This window comes from Lactuca saligna, chromosome 8 (genome assembly GCF_052625555.1).
Source record: "Lactuca saligna cultivar CGN05327 chromosome 8, ASM5262555v1, whole genome shotgun sequence".
Classification (NCBI taxonomy): Eukaryota; Viridiplantae; Streptophyta; class Magnoliopsida; order Asterales; family Asteraceae; genus Lactuca; species Lactuca saligna.
The window spans coordinates 177,252,835-177,272,049 of record NC_136424.1 but is presented as its reverse complement, the minus strand read 5'-3'; the positions used below and the strand labels follow the sequence as shown (position 1 = coordinate 177,272,049).

Genomic DNA, 19,215 nt, shown 5'->3' with positions numbered 1-19,215 from the left:
TCCAAAACACATACTCGGAGAATATCCTCAAGCGTCTGAATCGTCCGCTCGCTCTGTCCGTCTGTTTGCGGGTGGTATGCGGTACTGAAATGCAGTCTCGTACCCAACTCCTCATGAAACTTCTTCCAAAACCTGGAAGTAAAACGCACATCCCGATCTGAAACAATCGACATCGGAACCCCATGTCGCGATACCACCTCCCTCACGCATAATTCTGCCAACTTCTCCGCAGAAGAGCTCTCGCTGATGGCTAGAAAATGAGCGTTCTTCGTCAATCTATCCACGATCACCCAAATCGCGTCGACTCCCCTCGCAGTCCACGGCAATTTGGTGATAAAGTCCATGGTAATCTGTTCCCACTTCCATTCGGGAATCTCTAGCGGCTGCAATTTACCGTGCGGATGCTGGTGCCCGGCCTTAACCTGTCGACAAGTCAGGCATCTCTCAAACCATGCAACATCCCTTTTCATACAGGGCCACCAATACTCCTTCCTTAGGTCCAAATACATTTTTGTAGCCCCGGGATGAATCGAGAATTTCGATCGATGAGCTTCCTCCATCAAAATAGTACGCGTACCGCCCACAAACGGTACCCAAATCCGACCCTGAAAAGTCATAAGCCCTCGACCATCCATAATGAATCCTGATACCTGACCTACAACCCGCTCCCTCTTCTAGTTTTCTGGTTTCGCAGCCTCAGCCTGAGCTCCTCGAATGGTATCTAAAATCGGGGTCATCACCGTCAACCTCATACAAATATCTCGGATCGGGGTGCTTTCCGCCCTACGACTCAACGCATCGGCCACCACATTAGCCTTGCCCGGGTGGTACAGGATCTCACAATCGTAATCCTTCACCACGTCCAACCATCTCCTCTATCGCATATTCAGATTTGGCTGATCCATCAAGTACTTTAGACTCTTGTGGTCCGTGTAGATGGTACACCGAACCCCATAAAGCTAATGCCGCCAGATCTTGAGGGCAAACACCACAGCCCCCAATTCCAGGTCGTGGGTGGGATATCTCGACTCATGAGGCTTCAACTGCCTCGAAGCATACGCTATCACATGCCGCCTCTGCATAAGCACCGCCTCTAAACCCGATATAGATGCATCACAGTACACTACAAAATCCTCCATCCCTTCCAGAAGTGCAAGCACCGGGGCCTCGCACAATTTCTGACGAAGGGTCTCGAATAAGGACTGCTGCTCCGGTCCCCACGAAAACGCAACACCCTTCCGGGTCATCCTAGTAAGTGGCACGACGATCTTGGAGAAATCCTTGATAAACCTTTGATAATAACTGGCCAATCCCAGAAAACTCTTGATCTCAGTGGGCGATCTCGGCACCTCCCATCTCAACACCGCCTCAATCTTGGCCGGGTCGACCAATATCCCTTTCTGGTTAACAAGGTGCCCAAGGAACTGGACCTCTCGTAACCAGAAATCACACTTGGAGAATTTGGCATACAGCCTCTCCGATCTCAATAACCCAAGAATTTCCCTCAAATGCTCCTCATGCTGCTCCCTAGACCTCGAATATACCAAAATATCATCAATGAATACGATCACCGACCGATCCAGCATCGGCCTGCACACCCGGTTCATAAGATCCATGAACGCGGTCGGCGCATTGGTGAGCCAAAAAGGCATCACCACAAACTCATAATGTCTATAACGAGTTCCGAGTGCAGTCTTCTGAATATCTTCATCCCGAACTCTCATCTGATGATAACCCGACCTCAAGTCTATCTTGGAGAACCAAGATGCCCCCTGCAACTGATCGAACAGATCGTCGATCCTAGGTAACGGATACCGGTTCTTAACCGTCAACTTGTTCAACTCCCGGTAATCGATACACATCCAGTGTGAACTGTCCTTTTTCTTGACAAACAAAATCGGCGCTCCCCAAGGTGAGCTACTCGGTCGAATAAACCCCTTCTCCAACAGCTCCTGAAGCTGCGAGGATAACTCCTGCATTTCCGGTGGAGCGAGGCGATAAGGCGCCTTGGAGATGGGCGCCGCTCCCAGAACCAAATCGATACGGAACTCCACTTGCCTTTCCAGAGGCACACCTGGTAACTCTTCGGGGAACACATCCGAAAACTCGCATACTACAGGAACGTCGTCAACCGAATTGGGCCTCACCGCGGCCACTCGAGTATCCATCACGTAGGCTAGGAATCCATTGCAACCCTGCTGCAAACTCTGCCTCGTCCTGGCAGCCGAACAAAACGCCGATCCACACCGGGTCCCCTCGCCATACACAGTAAGCACTCCCCCACTAGGGTCTCGAATAGTCACCAACTGTCTCTCGCAGTCAATGACTGCCCCAAATTTACTCAACCAATCCATGCCCACGATGACGTAGACATCCCCCATCGTTATAGGAACCAAGTCTATAAGGAACTTGACCCCAAAGATCTCGTGCACGTATCCTCGAATCACATCAGTGGCGTATACCACTTTCTCATCCGCTATAGAAACTCGCAGGGGTCGACTCATCACCTCCCGCTCAATACCGATGTGCTGGCTAAAAGTCAACGATACAAAAGACCGACTCGCACCCGAGTCAAATAATACCAAGGCAGGTACAGAATTCACAAGAAAAGTACCTACGCATATCATAATATAAGCACAATACCTTATCATAAAAGTAAATACACGAAAGAATACATACCAGCTACGACATCAGGCGCCGCGCGGACCTCCTCTGCAGTCAACTGAAAAGCTCTCCCACGAGCCTTCGGAGCCTCGGCTTTCACCGGCCGAGTCTCGGTAACCCTGGCAGCAGGCATAGATCCCTGGCGAAGCTGGGGGCACTCGGCCTTCCGATGGCCAGTCTGGTTGCAATGAAAGCAAACCATGAATCCCTTGGGGCAATCCCTAGCAATGTGCCCCTCCTTGCCATACTTGTAGCAAACACCCGATCGACATGCCCCCTCGTGACCCTTGCCGCACTTTCTGCAAGTGCGGCCCTTCTGACCTCCCGACCTCGAATCGGCGGACTTGGTCCGCTTGGCTGCCGGCTGAGACTGAGTCGGCCGCTGATCCACCCGTTGAGACTCGACCTCCTCCCTAGCCTGGGTCTCCAACTCGATCTCACGCTTCCTGGCATTCGCCTGGAGCTCAACAAAAGTCTGGTATGATGAGTTCGATACGAACTCCCGGATATCCCTCCTCAGCACACCCAAATACCGGCTCATCCGAGCCTGCTCCGTGGAAACCTGCTCAGGGCAAAACATCGCCCTCTCATGAAACTTCCGTGTGATCACCATGACAGAATCATTACGCTGCTTGAGGGTCAAGAACTCCTGAACCAACCGTTCCCTCTCCACCGGGGGAACGTACTCGTCTCTGAACATAGCAGTAAACCTCTCCCAAGTCACGGATGAAACCTCTGCCAGAGTGAAGTTCGCCGTCACGAACTTCCACCAATCCTTTGCTCCCAGGCGGAGCTGGTTCAAAGCGAACCGTACCCTCAGATGCTCCGGACATGAACAAGTGTAGAAGCATCCCGCGATATCAGCAATCCATCTCATTGCAGCGATCGGATCCTGCGTCCCGTTAAACTCGGGTGGCTTCGTGTTGCTAAACTCCCGGAACAGTAACGAGTCACCTCCCTATGGTCTGGCGGCGGCCACAGCTGCGGTAGCTGCAGCGACTGCGACCTCAGTCACCGCGGCGTACCGCTCATCAAAAGTCTCCATCATTGTGGTCTTAATAGACCCAAACATCTCCAGAATCTCAGCCCGGATCGTTGCAACCACCTCCTCATGAATCATCTGACGAAGCTTCTCGTCCCCCACACTGCTCGTACCAGGTCTGTGGCGTGGTCCAACCATGATACCTCTGAAATACAACATAGGAATATCAGAGACTCTATGGAGCATAATCGCACTCGATAACGCAACCCTACTCAGTCTCCGATACCTAAGGATTCTTACTTGGGTTGCCCACTGACCCGGTGTCTTCAGTAGTACGGGCCCAATACTACCAACTACACCGCATCAGCATTCACCCCAAGTCCTCCTCCCCAAACCTTGGATCATGAGTACTCTATTCTTGCCATGCACTAGCTACTCACTCGCTCTCAAAGCACCTCATAGCAGCAGATTTCCCTAGACTAAGGCATCACAAATCAGGCCACTCTAGTCCTAATATGAATACCTAGTCTAGTAGCATGCGTATCATATCTTTTCATATCTCATAACACATATTGTAAGAGTATTTTGGGGAGTTTACCGTTCGGGCGCTGGCTGACGGTACACACTTCTTCTACTTTGGCTGTTTCAAAATCTCTTATCAAATTTTTATTGATTTTATTAATTAAAAATTTCTCAAATCCCCGGTTTGAGTTCAGTTACGCCCGAAGGTGTATCCGAATCCCTCAAACCAAGGCTCTGATACCAACTTGTAACGACGTAAATTTTAAAACCAATTTTTCATTTTTGTAAACATCAAAAACATCGATTAATATTTCAAATTCAAACGTAAACAATATTATCACAACAAAATACATCCCAAAGATCATAAAATAGTTTTCCCCCGACAATGTGTACGATCACGCCGGCGCCTTCCCACGGTCCTCGCTAGTACCTGAAACACATAACACAACAACTGTAAGCATAAATGCTTAGTGAGTTTTCCCAAAATACAACTTACGCACATACGTCTTTCCAGGCCCTGACCTTCCGGTCCATGTGTCTCAGGGGACTTCCGTCCCGACTAGGTAAACCTTCCGGTCCTACCCACGTCAACCTTACGGTCCACATCACAACGCCTTCCGGCCCATAACATATTCTCCTTCCGGCCCATATCAAGCATATCATACATGGCACATATAACGAATAACTTATCACACATAATACATATATCTCATATCATATCCGACCTTCCGGTCACACAGTCAAACCCTTCCGGGTACAGTATAGTGAGAAAACTCACCTCGTGGAAAGTCTAAGATCCCGCGTCCTTGCTATCACCGAATCCCAACGACGACTCTACCTCACCTAAACATAAAATATCATTTAATACACAAAGACTTCCACCACTAAGCTTTACCCCTTATCATCATTCCTCAGAGGGTAAAAGACCATTTTACCCTTCCTTGACCTAAAGTCCTCATGTTGACCAAAACCCTAAAAGTCAACAAAAGTCAACCCTGAGAGTACGCGGGGCGTACTGCTAGATGTAAGCGGGGCGTACATCGCCAATCCCCTGGATCGGGATCTCCACCCAGTACGCTGCTTGTACTGGAAGTTACGCCCAGCGTAACCATCAGAATCAACCACTCTTCATTTCTGGTCTTAATCGGTTAAGCCATTACTCCAACTTCTAGATCTGACTCTTTTAGTGTGTCTAAACCCATAAAGTCGAGACCTTTAAGCCTTGGCATGGTTGTAAAGGCTCCAACATCACATAACAACATTCTATTCAAACTTAAGGACCTAGATTTCATGCATGGTGCAATATCCACGTCCAAGATGTCATTTTTATGAGTCTACAACTCCAATAGATCAGAAATATGAAGTATCTAAGCTTATGGAGACCATTTGCACAAAAAGTCTCCACCTTTGGGTCTTAAACCCTAGAAAATGATACCTTAAGCATATAACATGAACCAAGTGACAAGATCCGAATTTTTTACCTGATAATGAAGCTTTAACCCTTGCAAAGCTCAGATCTACACTTGAGCACCATTTCTAGCCTCTCCAATAAGCTCTTCTTCTCCTGTGTAACCTTGGAATGGCACCACCAAGCTTAGAATGCACACACAAAGGTTTAAGAATGAAGGTACACACTATTTAGGGTTTCACTCTGAGGGATGGTGGCTGAGAAGTCCAGCCACACATTCCGTTTATAGCCCTCCAAAAAGATTAGGGTTTTTAGATCTGGGCAAGTTACGCCATGCGTAACCTTGGGTACGCCCAACGTACCTGAGGGGGAACGCGTCCAAAGGAGGCGCGCGAGTACGCGCAGCGTACACCTTGTACGCCCAACGTACTCGCCTACCATGAAAACCCTAAATTAACAACTTAACCAAGATGCAAGGCCAAAAGAAGAATACCTGGATTTCGGGCTGTTACATCATTGTTGTAGTATCATTACAGAGTATATAATTGAAACATATCATCAGCATCATCACACATGTAATATAGCAACATTTATTGTTTACATCGAGTATTGTATTTGAATATTACGTGCCAAAATAGTAGGAGTATGATGAAACAAAATATAACATAATATCCATTAGTTTGTTTCGTTCATCCTGCTTCAACGGTTTCCTGAGAATACAAGTTATTTTGAAAACGTCAACATATATAATGTTGGTGAGTTCATAAACATGTTTGTGAAAATGATTTGTATAACTCTGAAAACCACCAGAAAATCCGATATTTTCTGCAAGTTGTTTAGTATGTTTGTGTCAGATCTTGTATTAATGCATGTATGTTTTTGTTTATTTGACTAAAAGATGTAAAGATAATGTAGAGGGAATGTAATGAGCATGTAAAGAGAATGTTCCCAGACAACCCGATGTTGTCTGTAAAAGAGAAAGCTGTCATACCAACCCCCGAGGTTGAGTACCAGTACAAGAATGTTTCTGAGTAATCCAAGAGAAAAGAGAATGGTATTCTATAAACTTCATAACGTTAATTCCTCTAAGTGAGCCGTCATAACCATACTAAATAATGACAATTTCGCATGTCTTGGCGTTTTTGGACGCCAATTTTGATTTTTGATTATAAGGTCTTCGTCACCCTAGACTGAGTTAGTCTAACTGTAGCGAACAACTCAGGTGTGGGGTGTCATCCCCGTATAAATCTATACACAAATCCCCGCTCTCTCTCCAAGAGACTTTGGTTATGGTTATAACTACAGGCTACGATCATACACTTAATAGGTGCCAACCGACAAAACTCACTAGATCCTTAATTAAATTTACGCGAAGAAAAGTACAAACTCATTCCAAGCCCAATGAACCATGTAAATGAACCACTAAGGCATCGCTAAACATGTAAATCATTTCAAGGACAACCAAGGCTCATTTCACACGTAAGGTATTTACATGCCCAAATAGCACACAAATAGTATCAAGGTCTGTCGCACATGTTAATGGGTCAATGAGGCTCAATAAACATATAAATAGTATACATGACCTATCACATATAAAAATGGGTCACTAAGGCCCAACTAGCACACTAATAGTATCCAAGGTCCATCACACATGTTAATGGCTCAATGAGGCCCAATAAACATATAAATAGTATACATGACCTATTACACATAAAAATGGGTCACTAAGGCCCAAATAGCACACTAATAGTATCCAAGGTCCGTCACACATGTTAATGGGTCAATGAGGCCCAATAAACATATAAATAGTATACAAGACCTATCATACATAAAAATGGGTCACTAAGGCCCAAATAGCACACTAATAGTATCCAATGTCCGTCGCACATGTTATTGGGTCAATGAGGCCCAATAAACGTATAAATAGTATACAAGACCTATCATACATAAAAACGGGTCACTAAGGCCCAAATAGCACACTAATAGTATCCAATGTCCGTCGTACATGTTAATGGATCAATGAGGCCTAATAAACATATAAATAATATACATGACCTATGACACATAAAAATGGGTCACTAAGGCCTAAATAACCTATAAAATGATGAAATTAATCCGTTTGTTATTTTATCGTTGGTTTTGGTTCAAGTATTCACTAAAACAGCATAAAGCCCACTTTTTGTAAAATGACGTTCTTGGCCCAATAAGCCAAAAATTTACAATTAAAGCCCAATTTTTGTAAGAAATACACTTTAGTCTCCATTTTGTTCAAAATTTGTGTTGATGACTATTTTGTGGTAAAAACAACATTTTAAAACCCCAATTTGTCAAAAATATCATTATTGGCTTGATTTTTTTTTTTTTTTTTTTTTTTGTAAAAATACACATTTTCTTGTTTTTGAGCTTTTCCGACCTAGTTGGAAAATTTGTAGAAAAATCATCGTAAGTTGAAATTTGGATCCGTAAATTCTAGAAGTTTGGAAATTTTGTCTACTTTGTTCACAATTTTTCTCATAATTTTTAATGGCTTCTAACAAGTGTGAAATTGCTCACATTTGCAGGCTGATCCGAAATTATTTAAAATCTGATAGGCAGATTTGTAAAATTCGCCAAAAATTGTAGAAAAATCGTAACTTTATCCATGTAAAACAGTTTTGAAAAATACTTCCATTAAGAGGGTCAAAATAGTTCGAGGTTGGGCTAAAACTTTCCTGTCAAAAGCTGATTTTTGAGTATAAGTTATAGATCTTTGAGCACAACACTTATTTTTGCTATTTTAAGTGTATAATTCCCAGATCTACAAGTTTATATGTAATATATGTGATAAAAACATACTTTTCTCAAGGTTCTTATGAATATCCAAGTGATAAACTTCAAGTTCTTAACATATTTTTAGATTAATGAAGTAATCAACACATAATCACCAAATAATTCATGGAAAACACATATACTCATGCAAATACACATAGATCTACACAAAACAACTTGTATTCTCCCCCAAAATCATATGAAAACCGAAAACAAGGGGTATGAACTCACCTTGGGGTGTTGGATTCGATTTTTGGTGAAGAGATGAGTAGATCTCGGCTCTAGCAAACTCCTTGAGGATGTTGTCGAACTTAAAGGGTTCTAGGGATCATGATCCACGAAAATATGGTGTAAGAGGAATGATTTGGGTTTAAAGATGTAGTGAATCAACTTAGGTTGTAAGATCTTACCAAGGATGATGATCTTTGATGAAAACTCCTCTTGAAACACAACCAAAATCTCGAAACTTTGGTGGAAGAAGGAAAAGTTTTGAGAGGTTTTTTGAGAGTGTTTGAAGGGGAAAAATATGAGAGTGGTATGGTGGTGTTTCGGCCAAGAGACAATAAGAAGGGAGGAGAGAAAGTTTGAGGTGATGTTTGCATGGATATCCACCATGCAAACATGAGGTGTCATATGAACAAATTTCCCTTTTTTTTTTTTTTTTTTTTTTGTCAAATAAGCATTGTGGGCCGAGAATTGAGCTTATGTGAGATGAGAATGAAGTAATTTGGCCCATTTTGGTCTTGTCTAATTTTTATGGAGCCCAAGAATTATTTTTTGGCCCATTGGGCTCTTAAGGAGGCTCACGACCCAAATTGGTAAAATAAATTGGTTTAGGGCACTTTATGGCTAATTAAATCCTTTATGGCCCATAATGGGCCAAAATGCTAAAGTTACCGGTACGATCGTGAGATGAACAAAAGTTACTCAACAAGCATCACAAGAACACCAAAGGAGCCTAAGCTCTGATACCATGTAAAGAAACGTAATTGACACAAAATATTCCCAACATCATCATTTCATTCACTATGAAATAGATGGTTTACATTAACAGATTACAAATCAAACCTCACTACACAATCAGTCACACTCATATTACAACTCAAGTATGAAGACGATCTATGAACAAACCCTAAACTGAAGATGAGAGTGAACTAAGAAAATACATATGAAAATATCTCGACTCATACCCTATTGAATCAAGCTAACACATTATATACATCAGATCACTTTAACGTCGGGTATCACCCATTAACCCGCGTGTATATCCATTACATGCATAATCAATTCACAACACCTCCCCTCAAATATATAATATTACAATTCTTACCCTATAATTAATAAAATTAATGTTTAAGTTTGCAGACATATATTAACTCTTTTCAACAATATATATATATATATATATATATATATATATATATTTATATATATATATATATATATATAATGTTTTTGGATGCCTATTGTGTATAACCCCGATATACATATGATGTTTTTCATGAATAACACATTATTTTGATATGTGTTTAGCTATCAATAGTCTTGTAGTGACATCTTGAAGGTCGAGAAGCTTACATTGATTTTTGAAAATCTTTTTATATGTTTGAATTTTGAAATAGTTAGACATTATTATGATGCCATATATCTTACATCGATTGCAATGCATAGTATACTCTTTGACAAATTAGGAAGAGGTTGTTTTGTGCTTTTTTGCAATTTTTTCCTTAAATTGTTTTCAAAAATACTTTTAAATCCTATTTTAAACCACCTATACAAGAAGTGGTGTTTCAAAACATATCACCAATGACGAGCATTAGTAAAAATGTAAAATTAAGTTAACACAGTAAAAAATATTTTACCATATGAAAAGATTCGAGCAGAAAAAATATAGATGGAAGGTAATGAAACCTAACCTAGATTTTATATGAATTTATCTAATGAAACTAATGTTTGATGGAAAGTTAGATAGATTGATTTTCCACCTTTATGTGACTCATTTCTTTAATGAATATTTTTTTGAGATTAAATCTACCTGATAGATGAAATTATTTTGACAAAATACAATAGTCTTTTATTGTAGATATGATCCACTTTAAATCTTTATGTTTTTGCAATTGTTTATTTTTTTGGTTTTATTATTCTGTCTTACATTATTATTTGTGTTTGTATTCTCCTATCATTTGAAACCAGCACATTTGTTCACTTCTTCATAAGTGTTTAGCATTAATAACCAACACCTCACTTCTTCGTAAAATGTTTCCAAATTTTTGTATTTATAGCTTATATCTCTTAACACACATTTATATCTCTTAATAAACATGTAACCTACTTTGGTTTTATTCGGAATCCGTTTAGGCATTCCATTAGAATTAACAAGGGATGGTTTGTGTACGTATTTCATCTAACAACGAGTTTTGAACTTTTGATGTATTTCCTTTCAATACAAGGAACTTTTGTGTAACAACATATGAGTAGTGGGCTTAAATGTAATTATTCAGAGCGTTAAAGGATGATTTGTGTAACATTACTTTGGTTAAAGTCTTAAACCCTTGAAACCACAAAACCCTTGGAAGCTTGAACTTCAACAATGGCGGATTATCAGTCGCCGCGAGCAGAAAAGAGCAGCAGTAGCAGCGCAATGAAGAGGAAGAAAAAGAGAAAGCTTCCAGATTCGGAGAATAAATACGAGGACAAGGCTTCGAAATCATCTCGTATCAATCAATCGGATGATTTTGTAAACGAACCAATAGAAGGAGATAAGGAAACGACAACAGAATTGCTTGAAGATGCAACTCCGTGGAGAAATTTGCAGTTAATTTTGTCACTACAGAAGAAGAATCTCAGTATTGAGAAGTAAGCCTCTTTTCGTACAACAGTGTTTGTTCTACTCTCCTGGTATTTGTTTTCATTTCCGTGTGTGCGTATATTGTAGGTTTTATGCTTGTTTACATGAAAAACGTTAGGGAAGAATCATAGAAACGGAATGAATTTGAGGTCAAATGGCTTGTAACAAGAACATGGCTATATTGACTGTAATATTTGGTTATACATTTCTGATACTCGAATACTTTTTGTGCAGAAAGGTAGAACTCGCATGTAAGTTTGTGAATTTGAGTTTTAGTCAAGTAGCAGATGACACAACTCATCCATCAGAGGCTGTTAGCTTTGATAGAGTAGTTACATTTCTCAACAATTGGGTCCAGTCAACGTTAATCTCTTCAGAGAAAGAAATTAGGGTTTCAGGGCTTACTCCTCAGTTTGGTGTAAGTGGTTCTTGTTTAGATTATAGATGCTGGAAGATTTTCAAGTTCTGCCTGGAGGAGGGTATGAAATTAAACATTTCACTGAGCTTTTCTAAGGATATCTTAAAAGTTATTCACTGCATCACTAGGAACATGGAAATCAAAGATTTGAATGAAGATGAGTTAACATTATACAACACAATTCTTGATTGCATTTCACTCATTTTCACATCACATGGTGGTGTTTCAAATGAAAATCTAGATTTATGGATTTTGTTAGTTGGTACTTTACTTGATCTTGTTCTGAAAGTTATCACCAGTAATCTCAATGATACCATATCAGGAACAATTGTCATGAATTTGACATGCATAGTACTTGATCCATTCATCAAGTTCTTAAGGCTTCATCCAAATCGGAAAAATGGTTTTCAAGATTTTGTGGATAAGCTTTTGGAACCTTTGCTATGCTTACTGCATGTAATACACTCTTCTGAACTTGCCACAAGTAAATTATTGAAGCTAATTGAAGAAGTCTTCTCTCAGGGATTATTTCATCCCTCTCACATTGATGGATTTTTGAGCTTACAAAGCTTATCTAAGTATAAACTATCTGATGAAGGAAAGCCAAAAGACTCAAAAACAGTTATCAGAAGTTATCACAGACACTTGTTTGATAAACTAGGAAGAATAGTGGTGGAGAAGAAAGCCTTGGCATTATCTGGTGAAGGGGAGCTTTTTCGTATGTATGTCCATTGTATCAAAAGGCAAGATAGTCTATCTGCTTTAAATGCTGAAACTCGGAAGTCATTGTTTGATTTCTTTGTACAAATTCTAGAGCCTTTGTTAGGTGACATTGATATTTACCTTCAAGATGAAATGGAAATAGGAACAATGCTAGAAGATGTTCATTGCACACTCACATCATTCAACTCAATTCTTATCAACTTAATGCAAGAGAAAGTCTACACAAGGGTAGATGATGCATCTGAAGGGGCTTGTGCTAATTTCTTGAAATTGGTCTGTGATAAAATAACACTACTTTCTTCCAAAATAAATCAGTTAGTTTCTTCAACTTTTGATGCAAACAATGGAACATGTAAGGATTTGGTGGAGTTGGTAGCCAAAGATGTTATTTCATGCCTGGATTATTTATTGGAAATTGATTATGAGGTTCTTGGGAATGATCTTGAAAGTTTATGGCTTTTGATGTTCTCATATGGGACACTTGGACACAGTTTGACAAATTCACAGGATAAGCCCTCGATAATTCCAGAAATTCTTCATCTTGGATGCCACATGGTTAACCTTTACAGTGAGCTTCGTCAGGTTAGTGGAGCATTCTTTGATTTGAACTAATACTTTGTTTGACATATTAATAAGCTTAACTTGTTTATGTAAATTGTTATCTCAAATTGAAGTTAGACTTATTAACATAAACCATCTATATTTGATAGGTGGGAACATCTGTTTTTGCACTTTGTAAAGCAATCAGGCGTTTCATATCATCTGCAAACAAAAAAGAATCTAATCATTCAAAATCATGGGGAAATTCATTGAGACTGATATTATGCTCACCAGAGTTAAAACTTTCCATCCATAATGCTGTAAAGTCCATACCTGAAGGGCAAGTGGGTTTATCTATTAAAGAATTAGCTACTGATGTCTCCGAATCCCTTGAATGGATGAAGGGTACTTTAGACAATTCACATCATAATGTCCAGTTGAAAGCAGAGGTTCTTGGTAGTGGTTTATCCGAAGTGTACACTTTAATTGTGGACTCATTGGTTGTCACTACAGGTAATAGTAGTCTTGTTGGAGTTTCTCTAAATGATTTGATGAAACTCATTTCTCCTACTATGAGTGTTTTGATCTCACAACCAAAAGGAGTTGATGAGTTTCTTTCTGTAGTTTCTGGAAGAAAATTCTCCAATAAAGTGAAATCTCATTGGATTTTTCTTTTCTTTTTTCGTTTATATATGTCTTCTAGAAGCTTATATCGACAAGCCATCACTCTTGCACCTCCTACTACATCCAAAAAGATGTCAGAAATAATGCGGGACCCCTTTACGGCTTATTCTGGAAATGATTGGTTGGAAAAGACAGAAAAGGACAAAGGGTATTTTTCTTGGATTCTCCAACCTTCAGTCTCTCTTCTTCTCATTATAGAAGCAATTTCAGATGTTTGTAGTAAAGAAAGCAAGACAGATCTTTCTCCTCTAACATATGTTTTGAATGCTATGGCACTTCAGAGGCTTGTTGACTTGAATAGATTGGTCAACTCCCTTGAGTTTGTGATCAAGAGGAATGAAATGATAATTAGTGAGGGGAAAGAAGCAGAGGGTATTAATGGTAAACAAAATAAACGATTGGGAAAGCGACTTATGAAGTTATCAGAAGAGGCGAAAGGTCTTACAAGTTATATAATGGGACACCTGTCTTTATTGAATAAATCTGAGCCAAATTATGAAAGTGGATGGGATTTTTCGGTTGCTTCCATAGATAAGAAGTCATTACCTTCTGCACTTTGGTGCATGATTTGTCAGAATATCGATGTTTGGAGTGCTCATTCAGCTAAGAAGAAATTAAAGATGTTTCTTTCAATTCTTCTTCAAAATTCTCTTCCATTTGTGAAGAGTAATTTGAAGCAATTTGGAGAGCAGAGTGTTGTTGGAGGTGGAAACTTGAAGAAGGTCATGATACATGAAATCTCATTGGAGCTTCTCAGCAATACAATGCTATATGAGGAAAAAGTAAGATGGTATTATAAAATTAATCCTTCTACTTGATTAGTGTTTGTGTATGTGTATTCTTTGTTGAAGAATAATTGCATCTAATGTTATTCACATTGTTCTTTAATTCAGTTTATTCGAAGACATATGGCATCAAGGTTTTGCAGCTTTCTTCAAGAGTTAGTGTCACCATTATTTAACAATGGAGTAGATATTGAATTGCAAGAGGAACCCAAATGGCCTGAGGTTTTAAGCTCCCTTAAAATTCCTTCAGTAGTTGCAAATAATATCAGTGAGGTGAATGATTGTTCTTCAATGGATCCATCATCTTCTCTCTCTATCAAGAAGCAAGAAGTTGATGAATCAAGTCAGATATATAAAGTTTGTCAAAGTTCACTCAGTTTTCTCTGTTGGATGCCCAAAAGATGGATAAATTCTAAATCTTTTTCTCTCTATGCAACTTGTATATTAAATCTTGAAAGGTAACAATTACAAAATACTCTTTCCTCTTTCCTCTTATTGATTAACAACTAAAAATGCTTTTTTTTTTTCAGGGTTATACTCAACACTTTATTGGGTGAAAAATTGCATGATCATCTTGAGCTTTTGAGGCTCTTTCTTTGTTGTAGAAAAACCCTAAAGTATCTAATGATGACATTCTGTGAAGAGAATATTTCCACCAATCAAAATTCTCTTAATGCCCTACACTTTAAAGGCAAGTTTCCAGCTTTATGGCTCTTAAAGTCATTACTCTCACTACAAAACACATTTTCAACAAATCACAACACTGAATTGAAGAATATGATGTTTTCACTTACTGATTACACATCATATGTGTTTTTCACCCTCATCAAGGGTACTCTTGTCAATGCAAGCCATTCCCTTATATCCTCTAGGGATCCTTTTCACAAGAATACTGAATCTGTATCTCCATCTGATCAAGAAGATGGAATTAATGCAACAAACTTTTTGATTCATGTATCTGAGGAATTAAAAGATTATGCAGAAATTATGTTAGGGGAAAGGGAAACCAGTTGTTATGGAAAGGCGACATCTGTTCTTTCTTGCTTTCAGGGATTTTTGTGGGGACTTTCATCTGCTTTATCTCGTATGGACACAAAGAATATTAATCTCAAAGCCATTTTCTCTAGAAAAAAGTTTGAACCTATTGACAAATTGAAACTCTGCATAGATACTTACACAGCTTCTATAAACAAATCTTTGTGTGAGCTCTTTCTGAAAGCTTCTTTTTCCGAAATTTCCTCTAATGGGTATGAAAAACGCCTAAATTTGGAAACTTTAGAAATGGGAAACACAGAGATAAACAAGTCCTTTCTTCAGAATCTTCTAGAAGGAGAAAGTTTATTTCTTAGACAGCTATTCATTTCCTATTCCGCTATTCTAAGGTTAAATTCACAGATGAAAACTCCATTGTTGTCAAAGGTGGTTGTTATATTCCTAGAAATCTCAGAAGTTTTGTTGTTGGGATTCTCAAAGAACACTGGAAATAGAACAACAACACCATCAGAGTTAACTTTCGTGTTGTTGGATGCGATTGGGAAGTTTCTAGAAGAATTGGGAAACCATATTTCTTCATCTAACCCTACTTTGCCTCCAAAAGTTTATGAAAGATTGATTGATTTGCACTTAAAGGCAATTGGAAAATGCATTTCTTTACAAGGAAAAGAAGCTGCTTTAGAGTCTCATGAGACTGAATCAAGTACAAAAACAATGAATGATCAAATTAATGGAGTTTCTTGTTTAGATGAACTCAAAAACAGATTAAGAATATCATTCAAAGTTTTTGTTGGAAAATCTTCAGAGGTGTATATATCTTCTGCTATGCAGTCTATTAAAAGAGCAATGGTTGTAGGAAATGTCTCTTCAGTTGTTGCAGCTGGAATTGATTGTCTTGATTTAGTCCTTGAGGCCATTACAGGTAAAGTTATGTTCATCATTTATATTTCTGAAAACATTTTCCTAATATGATACTGAAAATTTCCATTTTCTTTAAACAGGAAGGAAGAGTCTGAACACAGTGAAAACAGATATATTGGGCTCACTTTGTTGTCTCTTCAACATTGTTCTTCATTTGGAGGGCCCACAAATCTTCTACAGAGACCTCACTTCAGTTACATTCTATTCTACTGATCCAGATCCTGGATCTGTTGTTCTTATGTGTATTGAAGTACTTACAAAAGTGTCGGGAAAACACGCGCTTTATCAAATGGATTCGTGCCATGTGGCACAAGCTCTTAGTATTCCTGCTACACTTTTCCAAAATATTCTGAATAAGGGTGTGAAAACCGATGTTTTAGATAGAGAATATTCGATTGAATTATATGCAGCATGTTGCAGGATGCTTCATACTTTACTCAGGCATCATAAAAGGTTTGAAATCTTTACTTTTTTTTTTTAATGTGGATAATATTCGATTGAATTATAGGTAAAAAAAACTAAGTACATTGCAGGGAAAGTTTACAGCACATTGCTTTGCTTGAAGCTTCTGTTTCTGTTCTTCTTCATTGTTTGGAGATGGTAAACAATGACCAAACTACCCTCGAAAGTGTTGTATGGGGGTTACAAGAGGGGGTAAAATGTGGAGCTTTCCTTCGAAGAATTTATGAAGAGGTTTGTTTATTCATTCAAGGAAATGTGATTCCTTTCACTTTGTTAATTTTCATCCCTTATCAATTTATGAAGATTTTTAAATTTTTTTGTTGGCAGATACGACAACAGAAAGATGTGATTGGGCAGAATTGTCGCCTGTTTTTATCCAGTTACATAGTGGTGTTTTCAGGATATGGTCCTCTGAAAACCGGAATCAGAAGGTCAGTTTTGTAATTTTACTTTCGTTTCATTCTGTATTTACAACATCTGATGGAAATTTTTTGATTGCAGGGAGATAGATGAAGCTTTGAGACCAGGTGTTTATGCTTTAATAGATGCTTGCTCATCAGATGATCTCCAATATATTCATACTGTTTTAGGAGGTAATTATTAATCCCATTCCCTTCTTATTTTAATCCCTCTCAATATATTCAAACCATTAAACTATTTTTTTTTTTTTAAAATGATTATTATAAACACCAACACTAATTCACTTGTTTTACCTTTGTATGTTCCAGAGGGTCCATGCAGGAACACCTTGGCAAATCTACAGCATGATTACAAATTGAATTTCCAATATGAAGGAAAAGTGTAACTAACAAATGTTCTAAAAAACTACCAAAATTTTGTTGTATGTTGAATGGGTTAACCCATCAAAGGTCTTAATTTATTTATGTGCGTAATTCTTGGAGTTTGTATTAAGGCAAAATTTTCTTCTTTCAGACAATCCAATTCCCATATATTTCTCATCCCTTGATGCTCGTAAATTGAAACCAAAATATAAGACCCATTAGATAAAGAAATGACAATAACCAACTCCGAATGCTTTTGATACCATATTCTCATCGCAAACAGCCATATATGAATTATGGAAAAATGTAAATAAGAAAAAGAAAACTTAATCTCTTTTAGAGTATGGTTTTCCAATTTTGATAACAATACCCAAGGAACATACAAACTCAAAGTACTTAAGTCAATTGTATCATAACATTGTGGTCTTTGTCATTGGAGATTCCTGAAGCTGTAGCTGTAGTGTTTTCTTTCTTCTAATACATTTGTTTTCTTGTATAATATTATGTTATTTGAGTCGTGAGATAGAATGTTGAAGCACAATTATTATGCTATATGAATATAAAGTTTTATAAGAACACTCTTATGCATTTTTCTCAAAAGATCACAACCTTTTTTTTAAATGTTATATAGACAAATCACATGTTGCTTTAGATTTGTTCTCATATTTCATTACTATCCGTCTTAATGCGGAGAAGATTTAGCCATTGAAGAGCTTGTACAACAATGATATTGAATTTAATTAGGCTATTGGTATATTTTCTTTCAAGGGTTTATGTATGTATGTTTCTTAAATTCTATAAAAAAACATATTTCGGCTTTATCCAATCACAACGGTGTACAAGAAAAGAAATCTTATTTGATTTGGATATTTACTATTTTGTGGCAAAGATTGTGGTTGGTGTTTTGAACAAGAAACCTTATGTTTTGACAACATAAACCTTTGTTGATTTGGATACTCTTATATGTACACTAATTCAATTCTTTATGGTTGTCGTGCTTTATCATTATTTTCCAATGAAATCAGGCACCACAAAGTTAGTTTGTTTGCTTAAATTTGCAGTAACCTCATCTTTATTGGGAAGTTTAAAACGAGATTTAAATTGTGGCATGGATCTCTCTTGTTTCTCTATGGATGGCTCTCTAATGTAACAGGTAAATATTATTTGTTCTTGTATGTTGACTTGAACACAAGCTTATTACAAATTTAATGATACATGTCTAGCATTCGAGTCAAGCATATGCATCGAGTTCGATTCACTTCAAATCTAAGCATTTGGTAACATGGTAATATATATATATATATATATATATATATATATATATATATATATATATATATATATATATATAGTTCTAGTAGAAAAAAATCAAATAGCAAACACAATACTATTTTGACATATTTACATTTTTTTTACAAATATAGTTAATCTTCTATAATTTTTTTTATTTTTATTTATTTTTTTGAAAATCGTATTATTGACAAAAAGTATTTTGTAAAATGAAACCAATCTATTATATTTAAATTTTACAGATGATATTTTATTAGGATTATTTTTTGAGGCATAAAATATGGATTTTACAGTGATTTCGAATTTGACGCCACTAAAATATTCCAGATCCTTCCAGGGTCAATTTGGTAATTTTCAAATTGTTTAACCTGGTACTACTAAACCC

The 19,215-nt window shown here is 38.0% G+C and overlaps 1 protein-coding gene across 1 annotated transcript; it reads left to right on the top strand.

The window, feature by feature from the left end:
- The first annotated feature begins 10,940 nt into the window (after window positions 1-10,940).
- On the top strand, window positions 10,941-17,719 carry LOC145008867 (Urb2/Npa2 family protein). The gene is made up of 10 exons (XM_078967493.1): window positions 10,941-11,240; window positions 11,467-12,955; window positions 13,084-14,379; window positions 14,491-14,840; window positions 14,913-16,297; window positions 16,377-16,749; window positions 16,830-16,989; window positions 17,086-17,189; window positions 17,260-17,351; window positions 17,487-17,719. Exons 1-10 carry the CDS (start codon window positions 10,975-10,977, stop codon window positions 17,561-17,563), a joined length of 5,592 nt encoding a protein of 1,863 aa, XP_078823619.1. The 5' UTR covers window positions 10,941-10,974; the 3' UTR covers window positions 17,564-17,719.
- The last annotated feature ends 1,496 nt before the right edge of the window (window positions 17,720-19,215 follow it).